This window comes from Corella eumyota, chromosome 7 (assembly GCF_963082875.1).
Source record: "Corella eumyota chromosome 7, kaCorEumy4.1, whole genome shotgun sequence".
In the NCBI taxonomy this organism is placed as follows: Eukaryota; Metazoa; Chordata; class Ascidiacea; order Phlebobranchia; family Corellidae; genus Corella; species Corella eumyota.
Window position 1 is genome coordinate 9,327,600 of NC_137496.1, and position 27,726 is coordinate 9,355,325.

At 35.6% G+C, this 27,726-nt stretch overlaps 2 protein-coding genes across 3 annotated transcripts; one reads left to right on the forward strand and one right to left on the reverse strand.

Moving 5' to 3' along the window:
• Nucleotides 1-2,035: 2,035 nt before the first annotated feature.
• Nucleotides 2,036-8,911, reverse strand: LOC145760305 (solute carrier family 23 member 1-like). The gene is made up of 13 exons (XM_082574173.1): nt 8,900-8,911; nt 8,679-8,828; nt 8,360-8,526; nt 8,069-8,255; nt 6,800-6,981; nt 6,257-6,377; nt 5,657-5,793; nt 4,532-4,699; nt 3,929-4,049; nt 3,321-3,493; nt 2,483-2,664; nt 2,223-2,340; nt 2,036-2,102 (listed from the first exon to the last, which is right to left on the reverse strand). The coding sequence occupies exons 1-13, from the start codon at nt 8,909-8,911 to the stop codon at nt 2,036-2,038; spliced, it is 1,785 nt and encodes a 594-aa protein (XP_082430299.1).
• An 899-nt stretch (nt 8,912-9,810) lies between these two features.
• Nucleotides 9,811-27,442, forward strand: LOC145759821 (AP-1 complex subunit gamma-1-like). Of its 2 annotated transcripts, none has more exons than XM_082573672.1 (19): nt 9,811-10,091; nt 11,021-11,145; nt 12,035-12,176; nt 12,676-12,772; nt 13,283-13,359; nt 14,225-14,350; nt 15,093-15,272; nt 16,224-16,279; nt 16,947-17,060; nt 17,917-18,000; nt 18,416-18,527; nt 20,515-20,658; nt 21,304-21,378; nt 22,047-22,174; nt 22,924-23,167; nt 24,197-24,470; nt 25,111-25,268; nt 26,173-26,271; nt 26,870-27,442. In XM_082573672.1, the coding sequence occupies exons 1-19, from the start codon at nt 9,891-9,893 to the stop codon at nt 26,969-26,971; spliced, it is 2,538 nt and encodes an 845-aa protein (XP_082429798.1). In that variant the 5' UTR covers nt 9,811-9,890; the 3' UTR covers nt 26,972-27,442. The 2 variants fall into 2 exon arrangements, with proteins under 2 accessions (XP_082429798.1, XP_082429799.1); XM_082573673.1 differs by having other exon boundaries at nt 9,813-10,091; nt 14,255-14,350.
• Nucleotides 27,443-27,726: the final 284 nt, after the last annotated feature.

The window sequence follows — 27,726 nt, forward strand, 5'->3', positions numbered from 1 at the left end:
TAGAAAAAAAGCATATTTGAAATTTGAAACTTTTAGTCAATTTTCAGATATATAGGCTTATCTATACCTAAATGTTTGCCTTATAATTTTCATAGAGCTTGTGCAATATACTTACAGAACCTGCCGCGTATAATATCCTATAATCCCATTTACAGGATATATAAATTCCGATTATGTAGCGGCTCGTTACATAGACATGTATAATAGATGCTGTACGTGAATGACGTGTGCTATAGTGTTTAAACTATCGTATTGTTGTGCTACAAAAAATGTTTAAATTGGAAAATAAGCTAATTTAAAATTTTTACACATGAGGTCGTGGGTTCAATCCCCACTGCTCTTATATTGTAGCGCCCTTAAGTAAGGCGCTATAAACGGTACGAACTCCTGCTGAGCCAGCACTTAATCAGCAGCTTAATTATCGATCATTTAAAATCTATAATATCCCAAACTGCCACAGGCAACTCGAGACTGGGTCGGAGTAACTGATGTTACTTTATGTTCAGGTCGCGCATTCGACCTTCCCACATCAAGGATAAAGATATATAAAAAAATAGCTTTTACATATACAGAATACTAGTATATAACCGAAAATTGATAATGATTACAAAGTTTAAATTTTATTAGTTATAAATACTTATATGTTAACTTAGTATTAAGTAATCAGTAAAAAGGAGCAGTTCCCCGGTTACACATTATCCAGTTCGAGCTATAAACTATAAATTTAATTACAACATTGTATAAACTCTAAATAGACCAATTTTTACCAACCCGTACGAATTATACCCAAAATACCCGACTATAGGACTCTGAAATTAATTACGAAACGAATTCAAATTTTGAATACTGGTGTATCAATATTTATTCTGGTTAACTGTTCCACGAATGTCAATTCAAAAGAGACTGATTCATAATATCATAAATATAAAATTGTCAACCACAATTTCAATTTGAAATTTATCACTTTTTTACTAACTCCTGTGCTTCGTAATTTGAAACAATATTCATGTTTATAGGAAGTCTTACTGTACTAGATAAAAATGTTCTAATGAAACATATACCTTTATTGTACACAGTGCTATCTTTATTACCCAATCCTGGTAAATATTTTTAAAGAACAAGTTTCAGTAAAAAGGTCATATCGTTACAAGCAGCGTAGACGTAATTATATAAACACAGTCAACCGCTGTTTACGCAAACAGCGAAGCCTAACTTTATAAAACGTATTAGCCCGTCATTCTAAATTTAAAACAGTTGACTAAAAAGTACACCTTTAAACAAAAATGACTTCGTAATCTAGTCGTTATTATATAACACCGTTATGTAAATTTTTCACCTTGAAATTCGGTTATTATAAACTTATGTAACCACACCTTTAATATTATGTAATGAAGTCTTATATAATATTTCGGTTTTGCCAAATTTTTTACATGTCAAATTTGTACACACTTAAGAAATATATTTTTGGTAATAACATGACCAAGATTAAACCAAATTATTTTTTTTCTTGATTTTATATTACTTAAATCAAATATTCTTCTAAAAAATGAAAATTATTTTTTGTTTTCTTGATTTGCACTTACAATTTTGTTTTTACAACAATTGTAAAGTATTCTAAAAAACTTTTAAAAAATACTTTTTTTCCATACCCTTAAAAAGATAGGTTTTTGTGATATTTTTTAATAAAGAGATTGCGATTTGTGTTTAAGTTATCCACAAACGCCGGGTTCAAGGGCGAATAGTGGGGCATTGATGGGGCTCAAACCCGAAACCTTTTCGTGTGTTTGAGCTATTTGTAAGCGCTGGGCTCCAGAGCGAATAGTGTGGCATTGGTGGGGCTCGAACCGAAACCTTTCGGTTCGTAGTCCGCTGCCATAACTGATATTCGACTACAAGTCCGTAAAGTCTAACTTTCCACATCGAGGATAAATAAAAATAAAATATAAAAATAATAAAAACCTAATAATAACACACGATTAAATTGTTTTTTTTTTGTTGATTTTATAATTGCAAGCACATGGTAGTAAACACGTTATCATTTGTTACATTGTTTTTCAATTGAGCTTTTGTAGGATGGCGATATAGGAAGGTGTATGCAGAAACTAAAAAAAAACAAAAAATTGATAAAAAAACTTTTTTAAACTTTGCAATTTTAAATAGATGGTTGGTAAATATAAATACGGTATGCACTAACAAAATATTGTAAATTAATAACGTCTTACCTGCAGCAACTACTTTGAAAAGGAAGACCATACGCTTCTTTAACTGATACAACTGCTTCATCTAAATAGTTTTTGTCTGAGGTTTTACCAACAACTATTCCTCTTTCTTCAGGTGTACCTAAGAAGTCAATGTAAAACGTTAAACAAAAGTTAGAAATTACTCCAAGATCTCACAACATATTTACTAACAATATAATGTTAATCATCAAATATTATTCTACAAATTGATTTCTCTGTTATCGATCAAAAACAATGAGAACCTGGCAAAGTGTTGTCAAGAAACGCTCCAAGCAAGCCACCAACGAGCATAGCTGAGCTTAATAGCACGGTTAAAACTTGATCCAGCTCACTTAGCCCCGTTTGAATTGCTCCTTGGTGTGATTTGGTCCAGTTGGCTACCGACATGCCCATGAATAACGTAAACCCAATTATAAAGACGTTTCTAAACAATTATGAAAAGCAAAAAATGTTGAAGCTATATTTTAAAACGATAGTCAAGAAACTACTTTTCTAAAAAGATTTTCAGGTCCTTGCAAATATTTTTAACTAATAAAAAGCTATAGGACACACTTTAGATTATTCCAAAGCCAGTATTTGTAAATATAGTTAAGTTTATTACAACTTGTAGCCTGCGTTTGATTCCTAATGCTTTGCGAAGCAGTAATCAAGACGCAAACATTACTTACATTTGCTAAATCCAAAACCAATAAAAAGATTGATAATCTATTTACAAGTGTTTAACAGCTTGAGGTAACAATTGTTACCCTTTATATATATGCTGTTAAATTAGCTTTGTTACGCATTGATAGACCACTTACAACAAACAAAAAACAGGAACATTTGCTAAACTACGTAAGGTCCTAGGTTCGATCCCCACTGCTCTTATGCTGTAGCGCACCTAAGTAAGGCGCTATAAACGGTATGAACTCCTGCTGAGCCAGCACCTAATCAGCAGCCTTATTATTAGGCATTTATAATCAATAATATCCTAAACTGCCAGAATCAACTCGAGACCTGGTCGGGGTAACAAAGGTTATTCTATGTTTAGTCGACCTTCGAGGATAAAGATGTATAAAAAAATTTGTAAAATTGTTATACCTTGAAGAACGTAAATCCACATCTTTAAGGTTGGAAAGTCCGATAGAGGCTATCATTGAAAACATGACAAAAAATATTCCAGCCATCACGGGGTTAGGGATTGTTACAAATATTGCACCAAATTTTCCAAACGTTCCAAGAACGATAAAAATTATTCCAGCCGATTGCAAAACCTAATTTTAAGTTTAAAAAATGAAATATCGCAAAGACTTTTTTTAAATATTACTTTTATTATTGAAACCGCAGCGTGGTGTAGTGGTGAGATCGCTTGACCACACTACATGAGTTCTTGGGTTTGGTCTGGTAGTGTGGTAAACCGGTCATGGCGTCGGACAACGAGGTGGGAGGTTAAGGGTTCGAGCCGAACCAATGCCACAATATTCGCCCTTAAGCCCGGCGTTCAGGGAAAGCTCACAAACGTCCCAAACTGCACACACTTACGCGATAAAGAATATCAAAAACCTATCCACATAAGGGGATGTGAAAAAAAATTTGGGGGTTTGATTCCCACGGCTATTAAATTCATCACCTTAAGGGTATAAATACAATAAAAAAAAAATTTACAAGAAAGGGGGTCGCACCCCCAGATATCTGATTCGATAACTCACCCGTCTGCTTGCCACTTTTGTTATTCCAATTGCAGCGATATTTGCACTAAACGAGGTTGTGCCCGATGTCGTACCAACCAACCCGGCAAATATGCATCCAATACCTTCCATCATTATACCCCTGCAATAAATATTGCAAGTAAAATAACCTAAGAAAACAAAGTTTAAAAGAGAAGCATTCAAGAATAAATCATATAAAAATCGACTTTCTAAGATTATGATATAAAGTTGACCTTCTTTCATTTGGATATATTAACCACACATGAGGTCGTGGGTTCAATCCCCACTGATCTCATACTGTAGTGCCCTTCAGTAAATCGCTAAACGGTATTTACTTTTGCTGAGCCAGCACCTATAGTCAGAAGCTTAATTAGCAGGCAATTATAATCAATATTATCCCAAATTACTAAAAGGCAACTCGAGACTGGGTCGGAGTTACCCTATGTTTAAGTCGCGCATTCGACCTTCCCACATCGAGGATAAAGATATATACAAAAAAAAAAACTGTCAACGTGTTTTTTTTTTAAATTGCCAACTTTACGGTAATTTTTTTTTGGGTGTTTTTATTTTTTAAATACAATTTATTTAAAGAAAACACCACACCTGTTGAAGGCATGACTTGGCGGTGGTGGCGCTCTGCACAAAGTTGCGCATGCGCTGTAGTCCCCGATCGATTCAACCGTACTCGCAATAACGGCAGCAAACATTCCGAATACTCCTGCGATTGTAACTTTTGGCATACCCCACTGGCCAGGATAGGGTAAACGAAACCTTGTTTAGAAAAGTTTAATAATATTAAAAAAAATTTTGACCATGTTTATTCTATGGTTTTTCAAGTAAAATTTATGAGATTTTAAAAGTGTTACACGAAAAAGAACATTTATATTTATTTACTTTATAAAATATCATTCCTATTAGTAAAGATATATATATTTTTTGTTTATTTCTTTATCCTCGATGGGGTAAAATGGAATGCGCGTTACTCCCACCCAGTCTCAAGTTGATTTAGCAGTTTGAGATATTATATTTTTTTTTGTATACATCTTTATCCTCGATGTGGGAAAGTCGAATGCGCGACTTGAACATAGAGTAACATTAGTTACTTCGACCCAGTCTCGAGTTGCCTGTGGCAGTTTGGGATATTATAGATTATAATTGCCTGATAATTATGCTGCTGATCGAGTGCTGGCTCAGCAGGAGTTTATTGCGCCTTGCTCAAGGGCGCTACAGCATGAGAGGAGTGAAGATTGAACCCACGACCTCATGGTGGTGTAGTAAGTGTTCTTACCACTATACCTCGCTGCCGGTTCAAAATTATAATTGCCTGAAAATAAAGCTGCTGATTAAGTGCTTGCTCAGCAGGAGTTTTTACCGTTTATAGCGCCTTACTCAAAGGCACTAAAGCATAAGAACCGTGGGGATCGAACCCAGGATCATATGTGATGGAGAAAGTGTTCTATCCACTGCACCACACCACCGATTATATATATATATTGAATACAAAGTTCAAGTATATATATTAGATGAACTTTAAAATCGTAAAGTACCCATGATTCGTAAATTTTAACAAATTAAAATTTAGACTAAAATAAAAACAGTTTTGTTAACTAAAAGGCACCATTTTTACATTAACGATAAAGTGCGCAGTATAGAAATTTATAAAATAATAAATAAACACATAACTGTCATATTTTCGGTTTTGACATATTAAGTAACAACTCCTCTTACCACGGGCTGCTTTGCAAAATGTCAGTTTTTGTATCAGTCCGAGCTTCGTAAAACACGTGTTTAGGATCATCTGATATTACATTTGTTACGGTCAAAATGAAACATAGAAACCAAGAAACACCAAGCGCTATAAACAGCTGTAAAAAAAACTTAAATAAGGCTGTACTTACGCTGCAAACTCCTGCTAAAAAAAATACGCCAATGCTATTCAACAATATCTTAAACTGCCAAAGTCAACTTTTTTTTCTGTATATATCTTTATCCTCGATGTGGTAAAGTCGAATGCGCGACTTAAACATAGTGTAATATCAGTTACTCCGACCCAGTCTCGAGTTGCCTTTGGCAGTTTTGGATATTATAGTTTATAATTGCCCGATAATTATACTGCTGATTACGTGCTAGCTCAGCACGAGTTCATACTGTTTATAACACCTTACTCAAAGGTGCTACAGCATGAGATCAGTGGAGATTGAACCCACAACCTCATGTGTGGTGTAGCAAGTGTTCTTACCACTACACCATGCTGCCGGTTAGTTATTGATATTAACGTATTTAGGCTATAGCTAGGTTATTCAATAATTTAATTTTTTTGCAACCAACCGGGAACATTTTAAAAAATTCGACGCGCACGATGTGAAATCCATCTTTTCTGTTAAAGGCGGGAAAAGGAACTTTTTTGTTATTTAAGTATTGTGACGTCACAACCATCGTCACAGCTCCCCTGTAAAGTTATCAGATAGGAAAGATCAGGTTATAAGATAAATCCTAATCGATATAAGCAAAAAAGAAGGCATTGTTTTAAAATTTTGGGCTCATTAATATATCTATGTTTATCCTCGACGTGGGACGGTCGACTTCACGACCTAAACATAGATTTTTTTAACAACCGTTACCCCGATTCAGTCTCGAGTTGTCTTTGGCAGTTTGAAATAATAAAAATAATAAGTTCTTGATAATTAAATTGCTAATCAAGTGCTGGCTCGACATAAGTTCATAGCGTTTATAACGCCTTCTCAAGGACGCTACAGCATGGAAGTCGTTGGGATCTAACCCAGGACCTCATGTAACGTAATAAGTGTTCTGACTACAACATCACGCTGGTGGTGTAAAATTTAAAAACTTTATTTGTAAAAAATATCTTACAGTAATGCGATTCCCCACTGCCCGTCGGCTTTGTCGGCAGCTATTTCAAACAAGTCCAGTCCTATCAGTGTAATAGTTGGCATTACTGTTAACGGTCCTATAAATCGCATCAACCAACCGATTAGTCCCGAGAATCCTAAAACTACTTCAAGTACAGCTGCAACTGCCATTGAGCCTTGAATCTATTTTGAATAATTTAGCGAATAACAATTATGAATAAGTCTGCCTGTTTTTAACCAGCTATGTAGCTATGAACCGGCAGCATAGTGTAGTGGTAAGAACACTTACTACACCACACATAAGGTCGTGGGTTTAATCCCCATTGCTTTTATGCTGTAGCGCCCTTTAGTGAGGCGCTATAAACGGTATAAACTCCTGTTGCCAGCACTTAATCAGCAGCATAATTCGGGCAATTATAATCTATACAATATCCCAAACAGTCACAGGCAACCCCATATCGTGGATAAAGATATATATAAGAAAAATTAATATGTTATTTAGTTTATCTTTAAATAAGAAAACGGATTTAATGAATAAATAATTTTGTATTTTTACAACATTTTTTTGCAATCTCTAATAAGGTAAAACGATTTCCCAGACTTAATGGAGAAATAAACTAAAAAATACTTCTATCTTGTACATTTATTTAAACAGGTCGTCTGAAAATGAGGGAACGGAAAATGAGGGAACGGAAAATGAAGGAACCAGAAAATGAAGGAACGGAAAATAAAGGAACCGGAAAATGAAGGAAACGGAAAATGAAGGAACCGGAAAATGAAGGAAAGCGAAAAAGGAGAGGGCGGAATCTTAAATACTAAAACGCGGAAATACCGTTGACTGTTTATTTAGGATTACTGTCATTTATTTGAGAACTTATGAGCGGTAATGGGTTGATTTTTATTAACCCAGCATACCCTAACCCTCTTCTATAAAATGCCTGTTTATTTCTAAAACAATATTGACTTAAATACAAACAAACAGTAAACGGAATTTCCGCGTTTTATTTTTTTAAGATTCCGGGTCTCCTTTTTTCAGTTTTCTTCAATTTCCGTTCCTTCATTTTGCGTTCCTTTATTTTCCGGTTCCTTCATTTTCCGTTCCTTCAATTTTAGTTCCTTCATTTTCCATTCCCTCAAATTCTGCGTCCCGATTTAAACCGTACTCAGTTAAAAAATGGAGTTAAGACGGTTGTGCGTCCATAATATTTAAGGTTTTACATTTTTTAGTTTAGTTCAGCTTTAAATCTTACAAAATATAATATTAAGTCACCTCTCTTATTCTTTTTTGCCATAACTCATCACCGCTTACTGTTTCGCCATCCATATCCTTATATAACAACATAGTTGAGTTTATTGAAGAAGGAATTGGGCCTGATGGACAGGTGTTGTGAGGTAAGGATAGAATTACCAAAGTCGGCGCAAGAAAAGCAAATGAGCTTCCTTGCATTATGGGCAGTCTGCAATAGCGAAAAATAAATCAAGTTTAAGCACCTGTCAGTGTGTTTACGCATCGTCGGATTCCGCTATTAATGTAAACTTAAAGTAATCTATTTTAACTTACCTATTTCCTATAGTAGTTTGTAAAACTGTGCAAATGCCCGACACGAAAAATATGCTGCATATCAAGTTTGCACGAACTAGATTACCATTCACATCATCATTTAAGCACAAATGATCTGAGACTATTAGAGGTATACCAACTACTGTGCCAAGCGCTAGTAGATAATGCTAAAATAACAAGACATTAAAACCCTTTTCGATATGCAAAATATTATCAACAGCTTGATGTAGTGGTTTGAACAATATGTTTTGCCACATTTCTGCAGCAATTAATTTTTATGGTAAAATGTTAATTGTAAAGTTAAGAAACATTTAAATACCTGTAAGCCAAAAGCAATACATAAATACCATGGCGGTACATCTGTTAAGCCATATAAAAGATCATTTGATTTTTCAACTTTAGCATCAACTTTGTTTTTGCGATTTCCTGTTATTGGTTCAGTTTCTAAGACAGTTATTGTAGCGTGATCCTTAAAAATAACTCTTTTGTTATACTTTTATTTATTTTTTAGCTTACATTTACCAATAACATCCTTTTTACCTCATTTTCCATTGCTTGAGTTTACGAACCAATTTATTTAAATAGACTTAGCTGTTATTAAAACAATGTATAAACTTTAAATAAACGGTCAATATCGTCGTTCAGTCCGAAGTAAATGCCTGTGGGTGAATTAGTCCAGATCAATATTTTATGCTTCCCTGCATACCAATTTTTAAACTGGGAATAAAATTGCTAAGGGCCTTAGTAAAACATAGCAATGCGAAAAATTATATAAATTGGTTTAAACGGAATTTATTACCTAAAGTTTGCAATGTCGAAAATTTAGACTTATTAACATTTTTGTTTGTATATAACAAAAAATAACTTAAAACTATAAATGTGAAGTATAGTCTAAATGGTATAAATATTAACTTCATGATGCGTTTATTAGGTATCAAATTTTTTTTCGCTTTTGCTACGTTATTTTTTTATTTAATAAAACAATATAATTGGCAAAGGCATTTTAATATTAAACAAAATTTAAAGGATAAATAATACTATTTTAAAAATGTAGAATAATACCGGCAGCGTGGTGTAGTGGTAAGAACACTTGCTACACCACACATGGGGTCCCCACGACCCTTATGCTGTAGCGCTCTTGAGAAAGGCGCTATAAGGTACAAACTCCTGCTGAGGCAGCACTTTAGCAACAGTTTAATTATCGGGCAATTATATTCTCTATAATATTCCACACTGCTTAAAGGCAACTCAAGACTGGGTCGAAGTAACTGATGTTACTCTATGTTTAAGTTGCGCATTCGACATTCCCACATCGAGGATAAAGATATATACGAAAAAAATAATAATACGTAAACCCACTGCAGTTATACTACCTATTTAAACATATTTAGTAACAACTGCTATCGAAAAATGATGTGTACACTTCAAAAAAAATTGAGAAAAAAGTTTTGAATATAATTTATTAAATGATAACCGGTAATTTACTAATTTAAATGCTTTTTAGATATACTTGGGTAGAAAACTTGGTAAAATGCCAACTCCAAACAGGCTAAGGGACTTGATTCGCAATATTCGTAGCTGTAAGACCGCCGCCGACGAGCGATCTATTATTCAAAAAGAATGTGCCGATATAAGAAACGGTTTTCGCGAAGAAGATGGAGTTTTTAGATGTAGAAATGTGGCGAAAGTTCTCTATATTTACATGCTTGGCTATCCTGCACATTTTGGACAGGTGAGAATTAAAAAGTAAGATAATAGATTTAAACGGCAGCGTGGTGTAGTAGTAGTGGTAAGAACACTTGCTTCACCACACATGAAGTCGTGGGTTCAATCCCCACTGATCTCATGCTGTAGCGCCCTCGAGTACGGTGTTATAAACTGTACGAACTCCTGCTGCGCCAGCACGTAATCAGCATCATAATTATCGAGCAATTGTAATCTTTATCCTGAACTGCCATAGACAACTCGAGACTGGGTCGGAGTAACTGATGTTACTCTATGTTTAAGTTGTGCATTCAACCTTTCCACATCGAAGATAAAAATATATATATAGACAAAAAAAATTTCCACTGCTTTCATGCTGTAGCGCCTTTTTAAGTAAGGCGCTATAAACGGGATAAGGTCCTGCTGACCTAAAAACTAATTATCAGTTTATTTAAAGTGTAATAATATTTTATAATATCTTAAACTGCGAAAGTCAACTTAAGACTGGGTTGAGGTAAAAAATGTTGTTCTATGTTAAGGACGTGAACCAGCCTGGAAAGAAGTGCAGCGTGCACGCATAAGATTTTTTTCGGTGAAAAAATGCACGCCCAAAATTAACGATTTGCACGCCTAGTTTTTTAAAAAAAATTTGTGCACGCGCAATGCTGACGCCTTGTATATTTAAGCCAGATTTAAGTAAAGCACGCCAACATAAATCACACGTGCACACGTAGATCGAAAATCGTAGTATGCGTGCATGTGCGCTCATGCTATTTTTTAAGCTTGCACGCACATATCTCGTCGAAAACTGCCCTACCTTTCAGACTTGGACCTGAAGTAGGCTATTCCACATCGAGGATAAATAAATACAAAAATACTACATTTCAATAAACGTTTTTAAGAGTTTTAATATCTGGAAATTAAGTTTGTTGTTCTGACATTTATTGTTTACTTTAGCTCGAAGCATTAAAGTTAATTGTAAGCGGAAGGTTCACTGATAAAAGAATTGGATATCTCGGTGCCATGTTGCTATTGGACGAACATAGGGAAGTCCATCTTCTGATGACGAACTCGCTTAAAAAGTATGTGGTGTTTTTTTTTTGTATATATCTATATTCTCGATGTGGGAAAGTCGAATGCACGACTTAAACATAGAGTAACATCAGTTACAATGACCCAGTCTCAAGTTGCCTGTGACAGTTTGGGATATTATAGATTATAATTGCCCGATAATTATGCTGCTGATTAAGTGCTGGCACAGCAGGAGTTTGTACCAGTTATAGCGCTTTACTCAAGGGCGCTACAGCATGAGATCAGTCGGGATTAAACCGACGACCTTATGTGTGGTGTAGCAAGTGTTCTTACCACTACACCAAGGTGCCGGTATTATATGTAACAATGGTGTGGTTTAGTAGTCAGAACTTGGCTTGAGTATATAAGGTCCTGGGTTTAATCTTCACTGCTCTCATGCTGTAGCACCCTTAAGTAAGGTGTTATAGACAGTATAAGCTCATGCTGAGTCAGCACTTAATCAGGATCTTATAATTATCAAGCAATTATAATCTATGATATCCCAAACTACCAAAGTTAACTTAAGACTGGGTCGGGGTTACTAACGTTACCTATGTTAAGGTCGTGAAGTCGGCCTTTCCACATCGAGGATAAATGTTTGTCAAAAAGAAAAAAATGTATTAATGTTGTGCCAATCATATTTTGTGGCAAAAATCGCTTATTTTTTAAAATACTCTTGAGTTTTCCAATCTTGGCTGGTGATTATAAGGGGTCATTAAACACGACTTTATTACAAATTGATGATTATAAGCGGCCATTAGATTGGTGAATATAAGGGGTCATTAGACCCGATTTTATTGCAAAAAAATGCCGACCCTAGGGCAGGTTAGTTATAGAAACAACCTAAAAGTAGCAATATTGAAAAGAATTTTGTGAAACTTATTTTTCATGTATTTTTAGTGATATGGAGAATCCTTCTCAGTATGTTCAAGCATTAGCCTTGTGCACTTTGGGTAACGTGTGCTCCAATGAGATGGCTCGGGACTTAACTCCTGATGTGGAAAAGTTAATGAAAAATGCCAATGCGTATGTCAAGAAAAAGGTTCGTTTAATTTTTAAAACTGAAAATTTTTTAGCTAAAAATATTTATTTATTTCCAATGTGAAAAACACAACATACAGCCAAAACATGACCCAGTCTTAAGTTGACTTTTGCAGTTTGGGATATTATAAATTATATTTGCCGATAATTAATCTGCTGATTGTTTTTTTGACTCAGCAGAAGTTCTTGTCTTTATAGCACTTTACTCAAGGCCGCTACAGCAGGGGACCAGAAGCTTTGGCCGTGAGAAGCTTCGGCCAGAAGGTTCGGCCTGCAAAAAACGCGGGGGGGCAGTGGCGAATTTGCCGCATAAAATGTCAGCTTAAGACCATATTTTACCGATATTCAAAATAAAAAGCTTCTGGCAACCGCTACAGCATACCAGTTGAGATTAAACCTAGGACCTTATGTAGTCTTGAGTAAACTTTAAGTTTACCTTACAAAAGCAATTAGTGCTGTTGTTAAAGTTAAGGATATTTAACAATTATATTCTGTTTTAGGCTATTTTATGTGCTTGCCGAATCGTCAGAAAAGTTCCTGAAATGATGGAGAATTTTATTCCGCTGACCAGACCATTACTTGCTGACAAAAACCACGGTTAGTTCATCTTAAAACAAGGGGTGGTAGATTAAACTTGGTTTTACTGCAGAAGGTCCTGAGTTTGATCCCCACTGCTTGCATGCTGTTGGGCTCTTAAGTTGATCAGCAGCTTAATTGTCGGCAATTATATTCTATAATATTCCAAACTGCCTAAGGCAACTTTTGTAAAAAGATCAAGCCAAATATTAACCCCCCCCAAAAAAGTTTTTTTTTTTGTATATATCTTTATCCTTAAGTCGAATGTGCGACCCAGTCTCGAGTTGCCTTTTAGCAGTTTTGGATATTATATAGATTATATTTGCCCGATAATTATGCTGCTGATTAAGTGCTGGCTCAGCAGGAATACAAACCGTTTATTGTGCCTTACTCAAGGGCTACAGCATGAGAGCAGTGGGGATTGAACCCACGACTTCATGGTGGTGTAGCAAGTGTTCTTACCACTACACTACGCTGCCGGTAGTTACATACTTTGGTTACTTTTTTAAAATTATTTTTGTTTTTATTAAGGTGTGATGCTAACTACTGTTGCACTAATAACTGAAATTTGCCGAAAAAGTTCGAGCGTCAGAATAAACTTCAACAAGGTATTAAAATAGAATTGCTTTTACGATATCGCAAATATGACAAAACAAAATTTTATTTTATTTATCCATGATGTGGGAAGGTCGATTTTGCGACTTAAACATAGAGTAATATCTGTTACTCTGACCTAGTCTAGAGTTGTTTTTGGCAATTTAGAATATTATTAAATTTAAATTAGCATACGAATTGATTTTTGAATCAGCAAGAGTTTAAATCATTAAAAGCGACTTATTTAAAAGACACTACGCCATGGAAACAGTGGGGATCAAACGCAGGACCTCATGTAGTGAAGCCAAATGTTCTAACCACTACATCAAGCCGACAAAGTAAATTACAATAAAAAAAAACTAAATTTTAGAAAATTTTTAAAGTCATATATTAGCGATATTTTTATACTCAAAAATAAAAAAAGTTGGTGTCACTGAACACAAAAATGATTTTAATTTTTAATAATTTCACCTACTTTTTAAGTTATACAACTTTAAAAACAAAATTCAAATTATATCCTTACAAAAAAGAGAAAAAGAAAGCCTTATTTGTTATGATGTAGAAAGTACTAGCTTGTATACATTAACTATGCTACTTAGTACTTTCTACGTCACACAAAAAATATGGTAACCTGTTTTTTTATGTTAATCATTTTCCAGTATTTTTTAAAATTAAATTGTAAGTACCACGGACATTTTTTAAAGGTTCTAAAGCCATTTTGTGATTCAGTGTCAACCATACTAACTTGCTTTATACATCACCTACAAAATTGCAAAACTCTGTAACTTAACACTTTAAAATGCTTTCGACATTTAAATTTCGAATCAGGTTAAATTTATGTAAAAAAATTTTGGGTTTTACCTAATTTAAAATCGCAAGAATTTTTCACGCACTCGTGGCTGCTTTCAGTTGGTTCCTTCGCTTGTCCGAATCCTCAAAAATCTGATCATGGCCGGATATTCACCAGAGCATGACGTCAACGGAATTAGCGACCCTTTCTTACAGGTAAAAAATATTTAAAATTACAAAATTTTTTTGGGAATAAAAATAATTAAGAAAAAAATTAAGAAAAAAATATTTGCTTGTTTTTACTTATACTATAACATTTCCACAATTTTTTTGTACTTTACAGTCCTTATTTCATATTTTTATGGGAGATGCTAATTCTCTCTAATACTTTACTTTCTTCGGTAGTTCTATTTTAAGAGCTAATTCTTTTTTGTATTTTACAGTTTTTTCTAATTCTCTCTCGTACTTTACAGTTTTTTTAACTCTCTCTTGTAATTTACAGTTCTTATTAATTTTCATCTTACTTTACAGTCTTTTTTATAATTTACTGGCTACACCACACATGAGGTCGTAGGTTCAATCCCCACTGCTTTCATGCTGTAGTGTCTTTAAGTAAGGCGCTATAAACGGTATGAACTCCTGCTGAGCCATGACTTAATCAGCAGCATAATTACCGGGCAATTATAATCTATAATATCCCAAACTGCCACAGGCAACTCGAGACTGGGTCGGGGTAACTGATGTTACTCTATGTTTAAGTCGCACATTCGACTTTACCACATCGAGGATAAAGATATATATAAAAAAAATTTTATTCTGTACATTGTGGCCTTTGATAATTCTTTCTCGTACTTTTACTGTCCTTGCTAATTAATTTTTCCTTAGACTTTTTGGTCCTATTTTTTTTCAAGAATTGCAAGTTACAGATGATTTTAATTACATTTCGAATAATTTTCAGGTTCGCATAATTCGGTTGCTTAGAATATTAGGTCAAAATGACGGAGAAGCAAGTGAGACAATGAACGACATCCTCGCCCAAGTGGCCACAAACACCGAAACGAGCAAAAATGTCGGAAATGCTATTTTGTACGAAACTGTGCTTACGATAATGGACATTAAGTCAGAGAGTGGACTACGGGTAAATTATCTCTTTTTTTAAAAAATAATTTATCCTCAATGTAGGAAGGTGACTTTACAGCCTTCTCATAAAGTGATATTTGTTACCCCGACCCAGTCTCCAGTTAACCCTGGCAGTTTAAAATCTTATTTTTTTGTATATATTTATCCTCGCTGTGGGAAGGTCGAATGGGCGACCCAAACATAGAGTAACATTTGTTACCCCGACCCAGTCTCGAGTTGCCTGTGGTAGTTTGGGATATTATAGATTATAATTGCATGATAATTATACTGCTGACTAAGTGCTGGCTCAGCAGGAGTTCATACCGTTTATAGCGCCCTACTCAACGGCGCTACAGCATGAGATCACTGGGGATCGAACCCAGAATCTAATGTAGTGTTGCAAGTGTTTTGACTACTACACCACGCCACCGGTTTTATATAGAATTGCCGGATAAATAATATGCTGATTTTTTTATTTGCCCATCAGGAGTTTATATCATTTAAAACACCTTATTTAAAGGCCACTACATCATGGAAGCAGCGGGGATTAAACCCAGGGCCTTTTACCAATTTTTGTTTTATTTAACCCGCAGCATGGTGGAGTGGTCAGAACACTTCCAACATTACATGAGGTCATGGGTTTAATCCCCACTGATCTCATGCTGTAGCGCCCTTGAGTAAGGCGCACAAACAGTATGAACTCCTGATGAGCCAGCACTTAATCAGCCAAAAAAAGCCAACTCAAGACGGGGTCAGGGTAACAGTTGTTACTCTATGTTTACGTCACGCATTCAACCTACCCACATTACGGATAATGATTTTTATATACATAAAAAAATTAATTGGAAAATACAGTTTAAATATTTAAACATTTTTGAGTAATTTATGTATCTTTTAAAACCTCTCTTTATGTGTTTTAAAATTTATTGCAAGTATAATACCATCATAAATAACTTATTTGTTGATTTAGGTTCTTGCTATTAACATTCTAGGACGATTTTTGTTAAACAACGACAAGAACATAAGGTTAGTTAATTATTTTTAGCGTATTAAGTTATCCTCAATGTGTTAATTAAAATACTGTTAACTAATTTACAGTCTAAGTAGGATTGTGCGAAGAATTAACAAATAAAAGTATACGTAACACTATTTTAATTATGACGTTACTATATTCTTAAAAAGTTTATAGAAATCTATGTGGTTAAGGCATGTAAAGTGCGTGTTTTTTGTGATGCAAAACAAAACCGGCAGCGTGGTGTAGTGGTAAGAACACTTGCTACACCACACATGAGTCGTGGGTTCAATCCCCGCTGCTTTCATGTTGTAGCGCCCTTGATTAAGGTGCTATAAACGGTATGAACTCCTGCTAAGCCAGCACTTAGTCAGTAGCATAATTATCAGGCAATTATAATCAATAATATCTCAAACTACCACAGGCAACTCAAGACTGGGTCGGAGTAACTGATGTTACTCTATGTTTAAGTCGCGCATTCGACTTTCCCACAATGAGGATAAAGATATATACAAAAATAAATGTTACATAGTTACCGATCTTCCAATTTGAACCTTAATTGGGTGATCGCAAAATATCTTTAAAAATCGGCGATTTGCAATCACCATTTTGATCGGCACATCACTTTTAAAACATACCTTTTTATTTTGTGTTGTTTTAATATTTTTAATTTACTTTTAGATATGTGGCTTTAAACTCTTTGTTAAAAACTGTTCATACTGATATGAACGCTGTACAAAGACACCGGACTACTGTTCTAGACTGTCTAAAGGACCCTGATCCATCTATATTAAGGTTAAACTTATTTTTTTTACTTGTTTTTAATAAAACGACATGTTTTTTTTGTATATTTTTATTTTTAATGTGGGAAGGTCGACTTTCTATTTATAAAATTAGGTAACATCTGTTACCCCAACCAAGTCTTAAGTTGACTTTGACAGTTTGGGATATTATTGAATATAATTGTCCAATAAATTATCTACTGATTAAGTGTTGACTCAGCAAGAGTTTGTTCCGTTTATAGCACCTTACTCAAGGGCACTACAGCAAAAGAGCAGTGAAGATCGAACCCAGGATCTCATGTAGTAAAACCATGTATTCTGACTACTGTTCTGTTACCACAATTTCATTATTTCTGCTATTGTTCTGTAAGCTTGTAGTTTACAAAGTGATGGTTCGGTCGCAGAGTTTCTTTTTTAAATATGTTGGAATTTTTCCAACTTGCTTGAGGATACCATTATTTTAAAATTTGGCCAAGTATTTTTTGAGATATCGGGATTTGAAGGTAAATATTGTAAATAGGGAAAGTCCCAATGCTCGCGAGTCACATGACGCACAAAGTCATCGTCATAAGTTCATATGCTGGCAGACACAGGAAAATGACCTTATTTTGTCCTCTCTGTGCCGTTTGTTGTACCTTTTTTTAATTTTTTTTGCAGAAAACAAACTTAACATAAAAAGCAATATTTCAAAAACTACTTGACCAATTTTTAAAATAATGGTATCCTCGTGCAAGTTGGAAAAATTCCAACATAGTTAAAAAAAGAAACTCTGCGACCGAACCATCTCTTTAAGTTAGTACTGATAGTATTTTGCAAGAAATAAAATAAACAGGCAAAAAGTAGTATTGATATTGTGAATGTTTTTATAGGAGGGCGATGGAATTATGTTTTGCTTTAGTTAATGGAACAAATATTAGAGGGACCATGAGAGAATTATTAAACTTTCTTTCCAGGTGATTTTTAATTTAAAAAAAAAAATTTTTTTAATGTGTTTGGTTGTTTTGTATTGTAAAAAATTACCCCATCTAATTTTTGTCGTAATTTTTTTATTCTTGATGTGGAAAGGACGACTTCACAACCTAAACATAGAGTAACGTTTGTTACCCTGACCCAGTCTCAAGTTAACTTTGCCAGTTTGGATTATTTGAGATTATAATTGCCCGATAATTATAAGCTGCTGATTAAGTGCCGGCTCAGTAAAAGTTTATACCGTTAATAGCGCCTTACTTATGGATACTGCAGCATGGAAGCAATGAGAATCGAACTCGGAACCTCAAGTAGTCAACCCAAGTGTTCTTACCACTACACCACGCTACTGGTTGAAAATTATTAATATAAAATTAAAAAAATTTTTTAAATATATTGTAGGTGTCCAATCGATTTTAAATCGGATTGCTCTTCTGGTATATTTAACTGCGCCGAAAAGTTTGCACCCAACACTAGATGGCACATTGACACTATGCTGAAAGTCCTAACTACTGTGAGTGAATTTTTTTTAATGTTTTTTATGATTTAGTTATAAAATATATAGTCCGATAATATGGTATACCAGTCATGGCATCGAATTATGAGCCAGAAGGTTTTGGGTTCGAGGTGCGCTAATGCCAAACTTTTTACCCCTAATTCTGGCTTTTACGGATAGCTTAATAGGTTCCGGGTTCAAGCCATACCAATGCCACACTATTCGCACTTGAGCCCGGCGTTTACAGATAGCTTAAACACACCAAAAGGTTTTGGGTTCAAGCCACACCAATGCCACACTATTCGCACTTGAGCCCGGCGTTTACAGATAGCTTAAACACACCAAAAGGTTTTGGGTTCAAGCCACACCAATGCCACACTATTCGCACTTAAGCCCGGCGTTTACAGATAGCTTAAACACACCAAAAGGTTTCGGGTTCAAGCCGCACCAATGCCACACTATTCGCCCTTGAGTCCAGCATTTACGGATAGCTTAAACACACTTAAAAGTGTCACACTATTCGCCCTTGAGCCCAGCATTTACGGACAGCTTAAACACACCAACAGGTTTTGGGTTTAAGCCGCACCAATGCCACACTATTCACCATTTAGCCCGGCATTTACGGATAGCTTAAACACACTAAAAGGTTTCGGGTTCAAGCCGCACCAATGCCACACTATTTGCCCTTGAGCCCAGCATTTACGGATAGCTTAAACACACCAAAAGGTTTTGGGTTCGAGCCGCATCAATGCCACACTATTCACCATTTAGCCCGGCATTTACGGATAGCTTAAACACACCAAAAGGTTTCGGGTTTGAGCCGCACCAATGCCACACTATTCACCATTTAGCCCGGCATTTACGGATAGCTTAAACACACCAAAAGGTTTCGGGTTCAAGCCGCACCAATGCCACACTATTTGCCCTTGAGCCCAGCATTTACGGATAGCTTAAACACACCAAAAGGTTTCGGGTTAAAGCCGCACCAATGCCACACTATTCACCCTTAAGTCTGGCGTTTATGAACAGCTTAAACACACTTAAAGGTTTCGGGTTCAAGCCGCACCAATGCCACATTATTCGCCTCTGAGCCCGGCTTTCACAGATAGCTTAAACACACCAAAAGGTTTCGGGTTAAAGCCGCACCAATGCCACACTATTCACCCTTAAGTCTGGCGTTTACGAACAGCTTAAACACACCAAAAGGTTTCGGGTTTGAGCCGCACCAATGCCACACTATTCACCATTTAGCCCGGCATTTACGGATAGCTTAAACACACCAAAAGGTTTCGGGTTTGAGCCGCATCAATGCCACACTATTCGCTATTTAGCCCGGCATTTACGGATAGCTTAAACACACCAAAAGGTTTCGGGTTTGAGCCGCACCAATGCCACACTATTCACCATTTAGCCCGGCATTTACGGATAGCTTAAACACACCAAAAGGTTTCGGGTTCAAGCCGCACCAATGCCACACTATTCGCCCTTGAGCCCAGCATTTACGGATAGCTTAAACACACCAAAAGGTTTCGGGTTCGAGCCGCACCAATGCCACACTATTCACCATTTAGCCCGGCATTTACGGATAGCTTAAACACACCAAAAGGTTTCGGGTTAAAGCCGCACCAATGCCACACTATTCACCCTTAAGTCTGGCGTTTACGAACAGCTTAAACACACCAAAAGGTTTCGGGTTCGAGCCGCACCAATGCCACACTATTCACCATTTAGCCCGGCATTTACGGATAGCTTAAACACACCAAAAGGTTTTGGGTTCGAGCCGCACCAATGTCACACTATTCACCCTTAAGTCTGGCGTTTACGAACAGCTTAAACACACCAAAAGGTTTCGGGTTCAAGCCACACCGATGCCACACTATTCACCCTTTAGCCTGTACATAAGAACAACCAAAATAATTTTTTGTTTTAAAATTTTTTTTTTAATATTTTTTTATTAAAAAATTGTCGCATTAAACATATAAAATTTTTAATTCTGAATTCAAAGGCTGGAAATTATGTAAGGGACGATGCAGTTCCGAGTTTAATTCATCTTTTATCGGCAAGCGAAAAAATGCACAGCTATGCCTCACAGCAGTTATATCAAGCTATTAGTGACGTGAACGACTTATCTATACAACCACTTACACAGGTACTTTTATATTAAACCGCCTACTCTGAAATATAGTTTTAAATTTTTGAAAAAAAAAATTCTATATTCATTTATCCTCGATGTGAAAAAGTTGACTTCACAGTCTAAACATAGGGTAACATTTGTTACCCCGACCCAATTTGTTACCCTGGACCGAAAGCGTGGTGTAGTGGTAAGAACACTTGCTACACCACACATGAGGTTGTGGGTTTAATTCCCACTGATCTCATGCTGTAGTGCCCTTAAGGAAGGCATTATAAACAATATAAACTCCTGCTGACCCAGCACTTAATCAGCAGCATAATTATCGGGCAATTATAATTTATATATTATCCCAACCTGCTTAAGGCAACTCGAGACTGGGTCGAAGTAACTGATGTTACTCTATGTTTAAGTTGCGCATTCGACTTTTCCACATCGAGGATAAAGATATATACAAAAAAAATAAAATCTCACGTTTACTTTGCCAGTTTGGAATATTTTTAATTATAAGTACCTAAAAACTAAGCTGCTGCTTTTTTGGGCTCAGCAAATTATAACGCCTTACTCAAAGGTGCTACAGTTTGGACGCAGTGAGAATCAAACCCAGGACCTTACGTAGTAAACACATGTATATATAAATTGTAAAATATATTTTAAATTTAGGTGGCATGTTGGTGTTTTGGTGAATATGGTAATGAATTGGTGTCTGGACAAACCATTGAAGATGAACCAATACAGGTATCAAGATTTTATTAAAAAATTTAAAATATTAAAAGTTATTTCTTTAGAAATTTAAAAAAACATTTTTTATTTTTTGATTAAAAGTATAAGTAGTTACAACACTTTGTTTTTCTGCATGGGGTCTTGGGTTTGATCCCAACTGCATTCATGCTATAGAAGTAGCACTTTTTAAGTAAGGTGCTAGAAATGATATAAACTTCTGCTAAGCCAAAAAAAAACAATATCACAAACTAAAAAAGGTAATTTAAGACTGGGTTGGGATATTAAATGTGACTCTATGTTTAGGCCAGGAAGTCAACTTTTTTTTGTATATCTTTATCCTTAATGTGGGAAAGTCGAATGCGAGACTTAAACATAGAGCAACATCAGTTACCCCGATCCAGTCTCGAGTTGCCTGTGGCAGTTTGGGATATTATTGATTATAATTGCCTGGTAATTAAGCTGCTGATTAAGTGCTGGCTCAGCAGGAGTTCATACCGTTTATAGCACCTTACTCAAGAGCGCTACAGCATGAAGTCAGTGAGAATTGAACCCATAACTCCATGTGTAGTGTAGCAAGTGTTATTGCCACTACACCACGCTGCCGGTTCAACATCGAGGATAAATAAATACCCCAAAAAACAAGAAATAAAATTAATTATTTTAAATCAAAATAAAAAATTAAGGTTTCTGAAACTGGAGTCTTGAATCTTCTAAACAAAATTCTTTCGACGTCATTGACCAACAATGTCACCAAATCTTATGCTATCAATGCTGTCATGAAGTTAAGTGCTCGATTTTCTTCCCAAACAAGGTAAAAAAACAACATTTTTATAAAAAATATCACAAAAAAACCTACTGAAGAATAATCTATACATAATGGCGCTTAGTGAATGATATACTTATATATATATATATTTGTGGTGCCCGTAAATAATTGCAGGCAAATATTAGTTGATAGCTACTGCCATATTATGACAATTTGACCATAGGTACGCTGGCTGTTGACTGGTGCTCAATAATACTTAAAAGTTTTTTGTTTTTTTTTGTATATATTTTTATCCTCGATGTGGGAAAATCGAATGCGCGACTTAAACATAGAGTAACATCAGTTACTCCGACCCAGTCTCGAGTTGCCTGTGGCAGTTTGGGATATTATAGATTATAATTGCCCGATGATTATGCTGCTGATTAGGTGCTGGCTCAGCAGGAGTTCGTAACGTTTATAGCGCCTTACTTAGGGGAACTACAGCATGAGATCAGTGGGGATTGAACCCACGACCTCATGTGTGGTGTAGCAAGGGTTCTTACCACAACACCACGCTGCCGGTCAAAAAGGTGATATAGTCAACTAGAGACTGGGTTGCAGGTAACAAATGTTGCTCTATATTTAGACCGTGAAGTCAGACCTTTGAGGATACTCTATATATAATAAAGCTACATGGATAGTCTGTTGAATTTATAGGCCTACAAAAAAAAAACTGCCATTTGTAGTCCTCTGGAAAATAGTAAATATTAAAAAATTTTCAAAGTTTAAAAATATTTTTTTCTGAAATTTCAAAGGCAAGTGCAAGAGATCATTAGCCAGCATTCGACGTCGCACAACATGGAAATTCAACAACGTTCTGTTGAATACACCGCTCTGTTCAACAAACATGACGTTTTAAGACCTGGGGTTCTTGAGTCAATGCCCCAATTTGAGAAGCCCCAAAAACTCGATGAAAATGATGAAAATGAGGGTGAAATAGGAACCGAAGTTCAAGCCCCCAATTTACCCAACTCTCCCCCACCTGTTGCTCAACAACAGGTAGTTTATTGAATAATTTTAAAACCAATCGTATAGTGGTTACAACACTTGGCTTTACTACATGAGGTCAAGGGTTCGATCCTTACTGCTTCTATGTTGTAATGACCTTGAGTTAGATACTATTTTTGTTGTCTGCCAAATTTTTTTTTGTATATATTTTTATCCTCGATGTGGGAAGGTCAAACGTGCGACCTAAACGTAGAGTAACATCAGTTACTCCGACCCAGTCTCGAGTTGCCTGTGGCAGTTTGGGATATTATAAACTATAATTGCTCGATGATTATGCTGCTGATTAAGTGCTGGCTCAGCAGGAGTTTATACCGTTTATAGATCTTTTTTCAAGGGTGCCACAGCATGAGAGCAGTGGGGATTAAACCCACAACCCATGGTTCTTACCATCTTATGATAATGACATCAAATGGTAATCAAAGCGTGAGCTTTAAAAATTTCCCATTTAAATTTTTTTTGCAACTTTAAACTTTGATTTCTCGAAAATTATTTTGCCCATTCTTAAAAAATGATATCTTTGTGCAAGTTGGAAAAATCCTGACTTAAAAATCCTGAAAAGTCATATATCAGCGATATTTTTATACTCAAAAATTGATAAGGTTGGTGTCACTGAACACAAAAATGATTTTAACTTTAAATAATTTCACCTACTTTTTAAGTTACACAACTTAAAAAAAAAAATTAATTAAAAAAAAGAAAAGGGAAGCCCTGTTTGTGATGACGTAGAAAGTACTAGCTTGTATACACTCACTACGCTACTTGGTACTTTCTACGTCACACGAAAATATATGGTAACTTGGTTTTTTATGTTAATCATTTTCCAGTATTTTTGAAAATTAAATTGTAAGTACCACAGACATTTTTTAAAGGTTCTAAAGTCATTTTGTGATTCATTGTCAACCATACTAACATGCTATATACATCACTTACAAAATTGCAAAACTCTGTAACGTAACACTTTAATTAGAAAATAAATCCTGCATTTTCACTTTCCCTTTAAATTGTTTATTTTTTTGGCAGAGCAACGTCGACCTCCTATTGGACCTTGTTGATTTAGGGGGTTCCCCTGACGTGACACAACCCCAGGCGGCCCCGTTATCCATGGGAATGTCTGACTTGGGCAGCTTGTTGGGTGGGTTGTCAATGCAGCCGAACCAGCAACCCACAGTTAACGGGTACAACACAACATCTGCTAACAACGCTGGGTTAGATCTAATTGGCGGGAACACTTTGATTGACAGTTTAGGCTCCGCCCAGCCGCCTTCCATGTTAAATGACTTGACATCTCCTCAAAGTAATTTTTTAATTTTTTTGATTAAATTTTTTGTTATTGTAGGTATAGTTGGGTCATCTAACTTTTTTTTAAACGGCCTAAACATAGAGTCTTAAGTTGATTTTGGCAGTTTGGAATATTATTAACTAAAATTGACCTGCAGCGTGGTGTAGTGGTAAGAACACTTGATACACCACTCATGAGGTTGTGGGTTTAATCCCAACTAATCTCATGCTGTAGCACTCTTAAGAAAGGCGCTATAAACGTTACGAACTCCTGCTGAGCCAGCACTTAATCAGCAGTATAATTATTGGGCAGTTATAATTTATAATATCCCAAACTGCCACAGGCAACTTGAGACTGGGTCGGAGTAACTGATGTTACTCTATGTTTAAGTTGCGCATTCGACTTTCCCACATCGAGGATAAAGATATATACAAAAAAAAAATTGTCTAATAATTCAGCTTCTGATTAAATGTTTGCTTAGCAGGAGTTTATGCTGTTAATAGCACCTTACTAAAGGGCACAGTATACAAGCATTGAGGATCAAACCAAGGACCTAATGTAGTAAAGCCAAGTGTTCTTACCACTACACCACTACACCTAAAACTTGAAAAAAATGTTCTTATGCCGCAAATAAACTATAATCATATTGTTTTAGAATCAGAAGAAATTGTTGCTTTTGATAAAAGTGGTTTAAAAATTAATCTAACATTCGATCGTGACCCAAAATCTTCTGTTCTTACTGTTCATATATCTGCCAAAAACTTGAATCCTTTTGACTTGACTGACTTCATTTTTCAAGCTGCAGTTCCGAAGGTAGTTTTGTTATTTATTTAATTTTTTTATTTCATCATAAGGTGATCAGTTTTTAAATTGGGAAGAGTGTTATTGTTGTAACGTGTTTAAGCTATCTGTAAATGCTTGGCTAAAGGGTAAAAAATGTGGCATTGGTAGGGCTCAAACCCTAAACTTTTTGGTGTGTTTAAGCTATCTGTAAACGCTGGGGTAAAGGGCGAATAGTGTGGCATTGGTGTGACTCGAACCCTAAACTTTTTGGTGTGTTTAAGCTATCTGTAAATGCCGGTCTAAAAGGTTAAAAAATAGGGTTTTGGTGGGACTCGAACCAGAAATCCTTTGATGTGTTTAAGCTATTTGTAAACGCTGGGCTAAAGGGTTAATAATGTGGCATTGGTGTGACTCGAATCCTAAACCTTTTGGTGTGTTTAAGCTATTCGTAATTGCCGGGCTAAAGGGTAAATAGTGTGGCATTGGTGCGGCTTGAACCCGAAACCTTTTTTGGGGGTTAAGCTTTCCGTAAACGCCGGGCTCAAGGGTGATTAATGTGGCATTGGTGCGGCTCGAACCCTAAACCTTTTGGTGTGTTTAAGCTTTTCGTAAACGCCGGGCTCAAGGGCGAATAATGTGGCATTGGTGCGGCTTGAACTCGAAACCTTTCCGTAAACGCCGGGCTCAAGGGCGAATAATGTGGCATTGGTGCGGCTTAAACTCGAACCCTTTTGGTGTGTTTAAGCTATCTGCAAACGCCGGGCTCAAGGGCGATTAATGTGGCATTGGTGTGACTCAAACCCAAAACCTTTTGGTGTGTTTAAGCTATCTGTAAACACCAGGCAAATAGTGTGGCATCAATTCTTTTGGCTTATAATCTGTTGCCATGACCGGTATACCACACTTCCCATCTAATTCAACTTTTTTATTTTAGTCGTTCCAACTACAAATGCTTCCACCTAGTGGTGGTCATCTGAGTGCAAACAGTGCAAATGTCGTCACTCAAATCATCAAACTCAACAACCCAAATAAGGTAAATACATTAATATTGCAATTTGTGTAATTTTTAGAACATTTGGTCTACTGAGGTATATGTTTTGATCCCCACTGCTCTTATGCTTTATCACCTTTTACATAAGTTGCTATTTTTTTTGTATATATCTTTATCCTCGATGTGGAAATGTCAAATGCGAGACCTAAACATGGAGTAACATCAGTTACTCCGACCCAGTCTCGAGTTGCCTTTAGCAGTTTGGGATATTATAGATTATAATTGCCCGGTAATTATGCTGCTGATTTAATTCTGGCTTAGCAGGAGTTCATACCGTTTATAGCGCCTTACTCAAGGGCGCTACAGCATGAGAGCAGTGAGGATTAAACCCACGACCTCATGGTGGTGTAGCAAGTGTTCTTACCACTACACCACAGTATTAAATTTTTGCTGTGCCAAAAACCAATCAACAGATTAATTATCGGTCAATTATAATCAATAATATCTCAAACTGCCAAAGTCAACTCAAGACTGGGTCGGGGTAAAAAATGTTACTCTATGTTTATCCGAGAAGTCACCCTTCCCACATTGAGGATAAATAAACACAAATAAATAACGGATATTTTTGAATTTATTAAAGGCTGCACCTAGACTAAGGATGAGAATAACTTACAAAAATCAAGGACAGCCCATACAAGAAATGGGAGAATTTAGTAACTTTCCGCCTTATACTTACCAATAAGTGGCAATCTATATTATAACAGTTCAAAAATTAACATTTTGCAAATATGCATTTAAAAACATCTACTCTGTTTTTGCTTATATGACTAAAAATCTTTTTTTTTAATGGACATATATATCCTTAGAACGACATTTTAATAAATTTTAGATTATTTTTTTTTCTCTGAAATGTAGGGTCTTTCTATTTCTAGAAACCGTAAACCTAACGTGGTCTCAAATTTGTTTAATTGTCCAAACGTTGTAATCTATCTGTATTATAAAAAGAGCTGTAAATGAATTAAGTCATACCATCCAATCAAATTAAATCTTGTTTATTTATCATTTACAGTTGGGTATTTGCTTGGGTGCTGGCTACTACACCCCGACTAGTTGGAATATATTTAGTAGCGTGTAATTATGTATCTAACTTATATTATAGCGTAACAAATAAATACTATTATGTGCAAATGCGAATAAATATTATATGTACAGATCTTTGGGGTAGCATGAGAGCAGTAACATTAATTGAATATAGACAAAAAAGTAAGCGCAAATTTATAATTAAATAGCAACGATAGTGTTCACCCCTAAGCTAAAGGAAATGAGTTTGTATTGTGAACTGGCACAGCGAAAGAAAACGAAGTTAAACAAAGTAAAATTTCTATTTAAAACTGATTAATTATCCAGTTTTGATCAAAATTGAAGCAGATTTTCATTTTCTATTCTAAATTGATTGGGAGTAGTCAGAAACGTACGGAAGAAGTCGTTTTAAATTAA

Coding starts and splice junctions, on each gene's coding strand:
- LOC145760305 (XM_082574173.1), bottom strand. Junction 4,700..5,656: donor ATTTTGCAAAGCAGCCCGTG/GTAAGAGGAGTT, acceptor TTTCTAAACAAG/GTTTCGTTTACCCTATCCTG. Junction 2,103..2,222: donor TTTCAAAGTAGTTGCTGCAG/GTAAGACGTTAT, acceptor GTTTTTTTTTAG/TTTCTGCATACACCTTCCTA.
- LOC145759821 (XM_082573672.1), top strand. CDS start 9,891: ATGCCAACTCCAAACAGGCTAAGGGACTTGATTCGCAATATTCGTAGC. Junction 11,146..12,034: donor ATGACGAACTCGCTTAAAAA/GTATGTGGTGTT, acceptor ATGTATTTTTAG/TGATATGGAGAATCCTTCTC. Junction 18,528..20,514: donor TGCTGAAAGTCCTAACTACT/GTGAGTGAATTT, acceptor CTGAATTCAAAG/GCTGGAAATTATGTAAGGGA.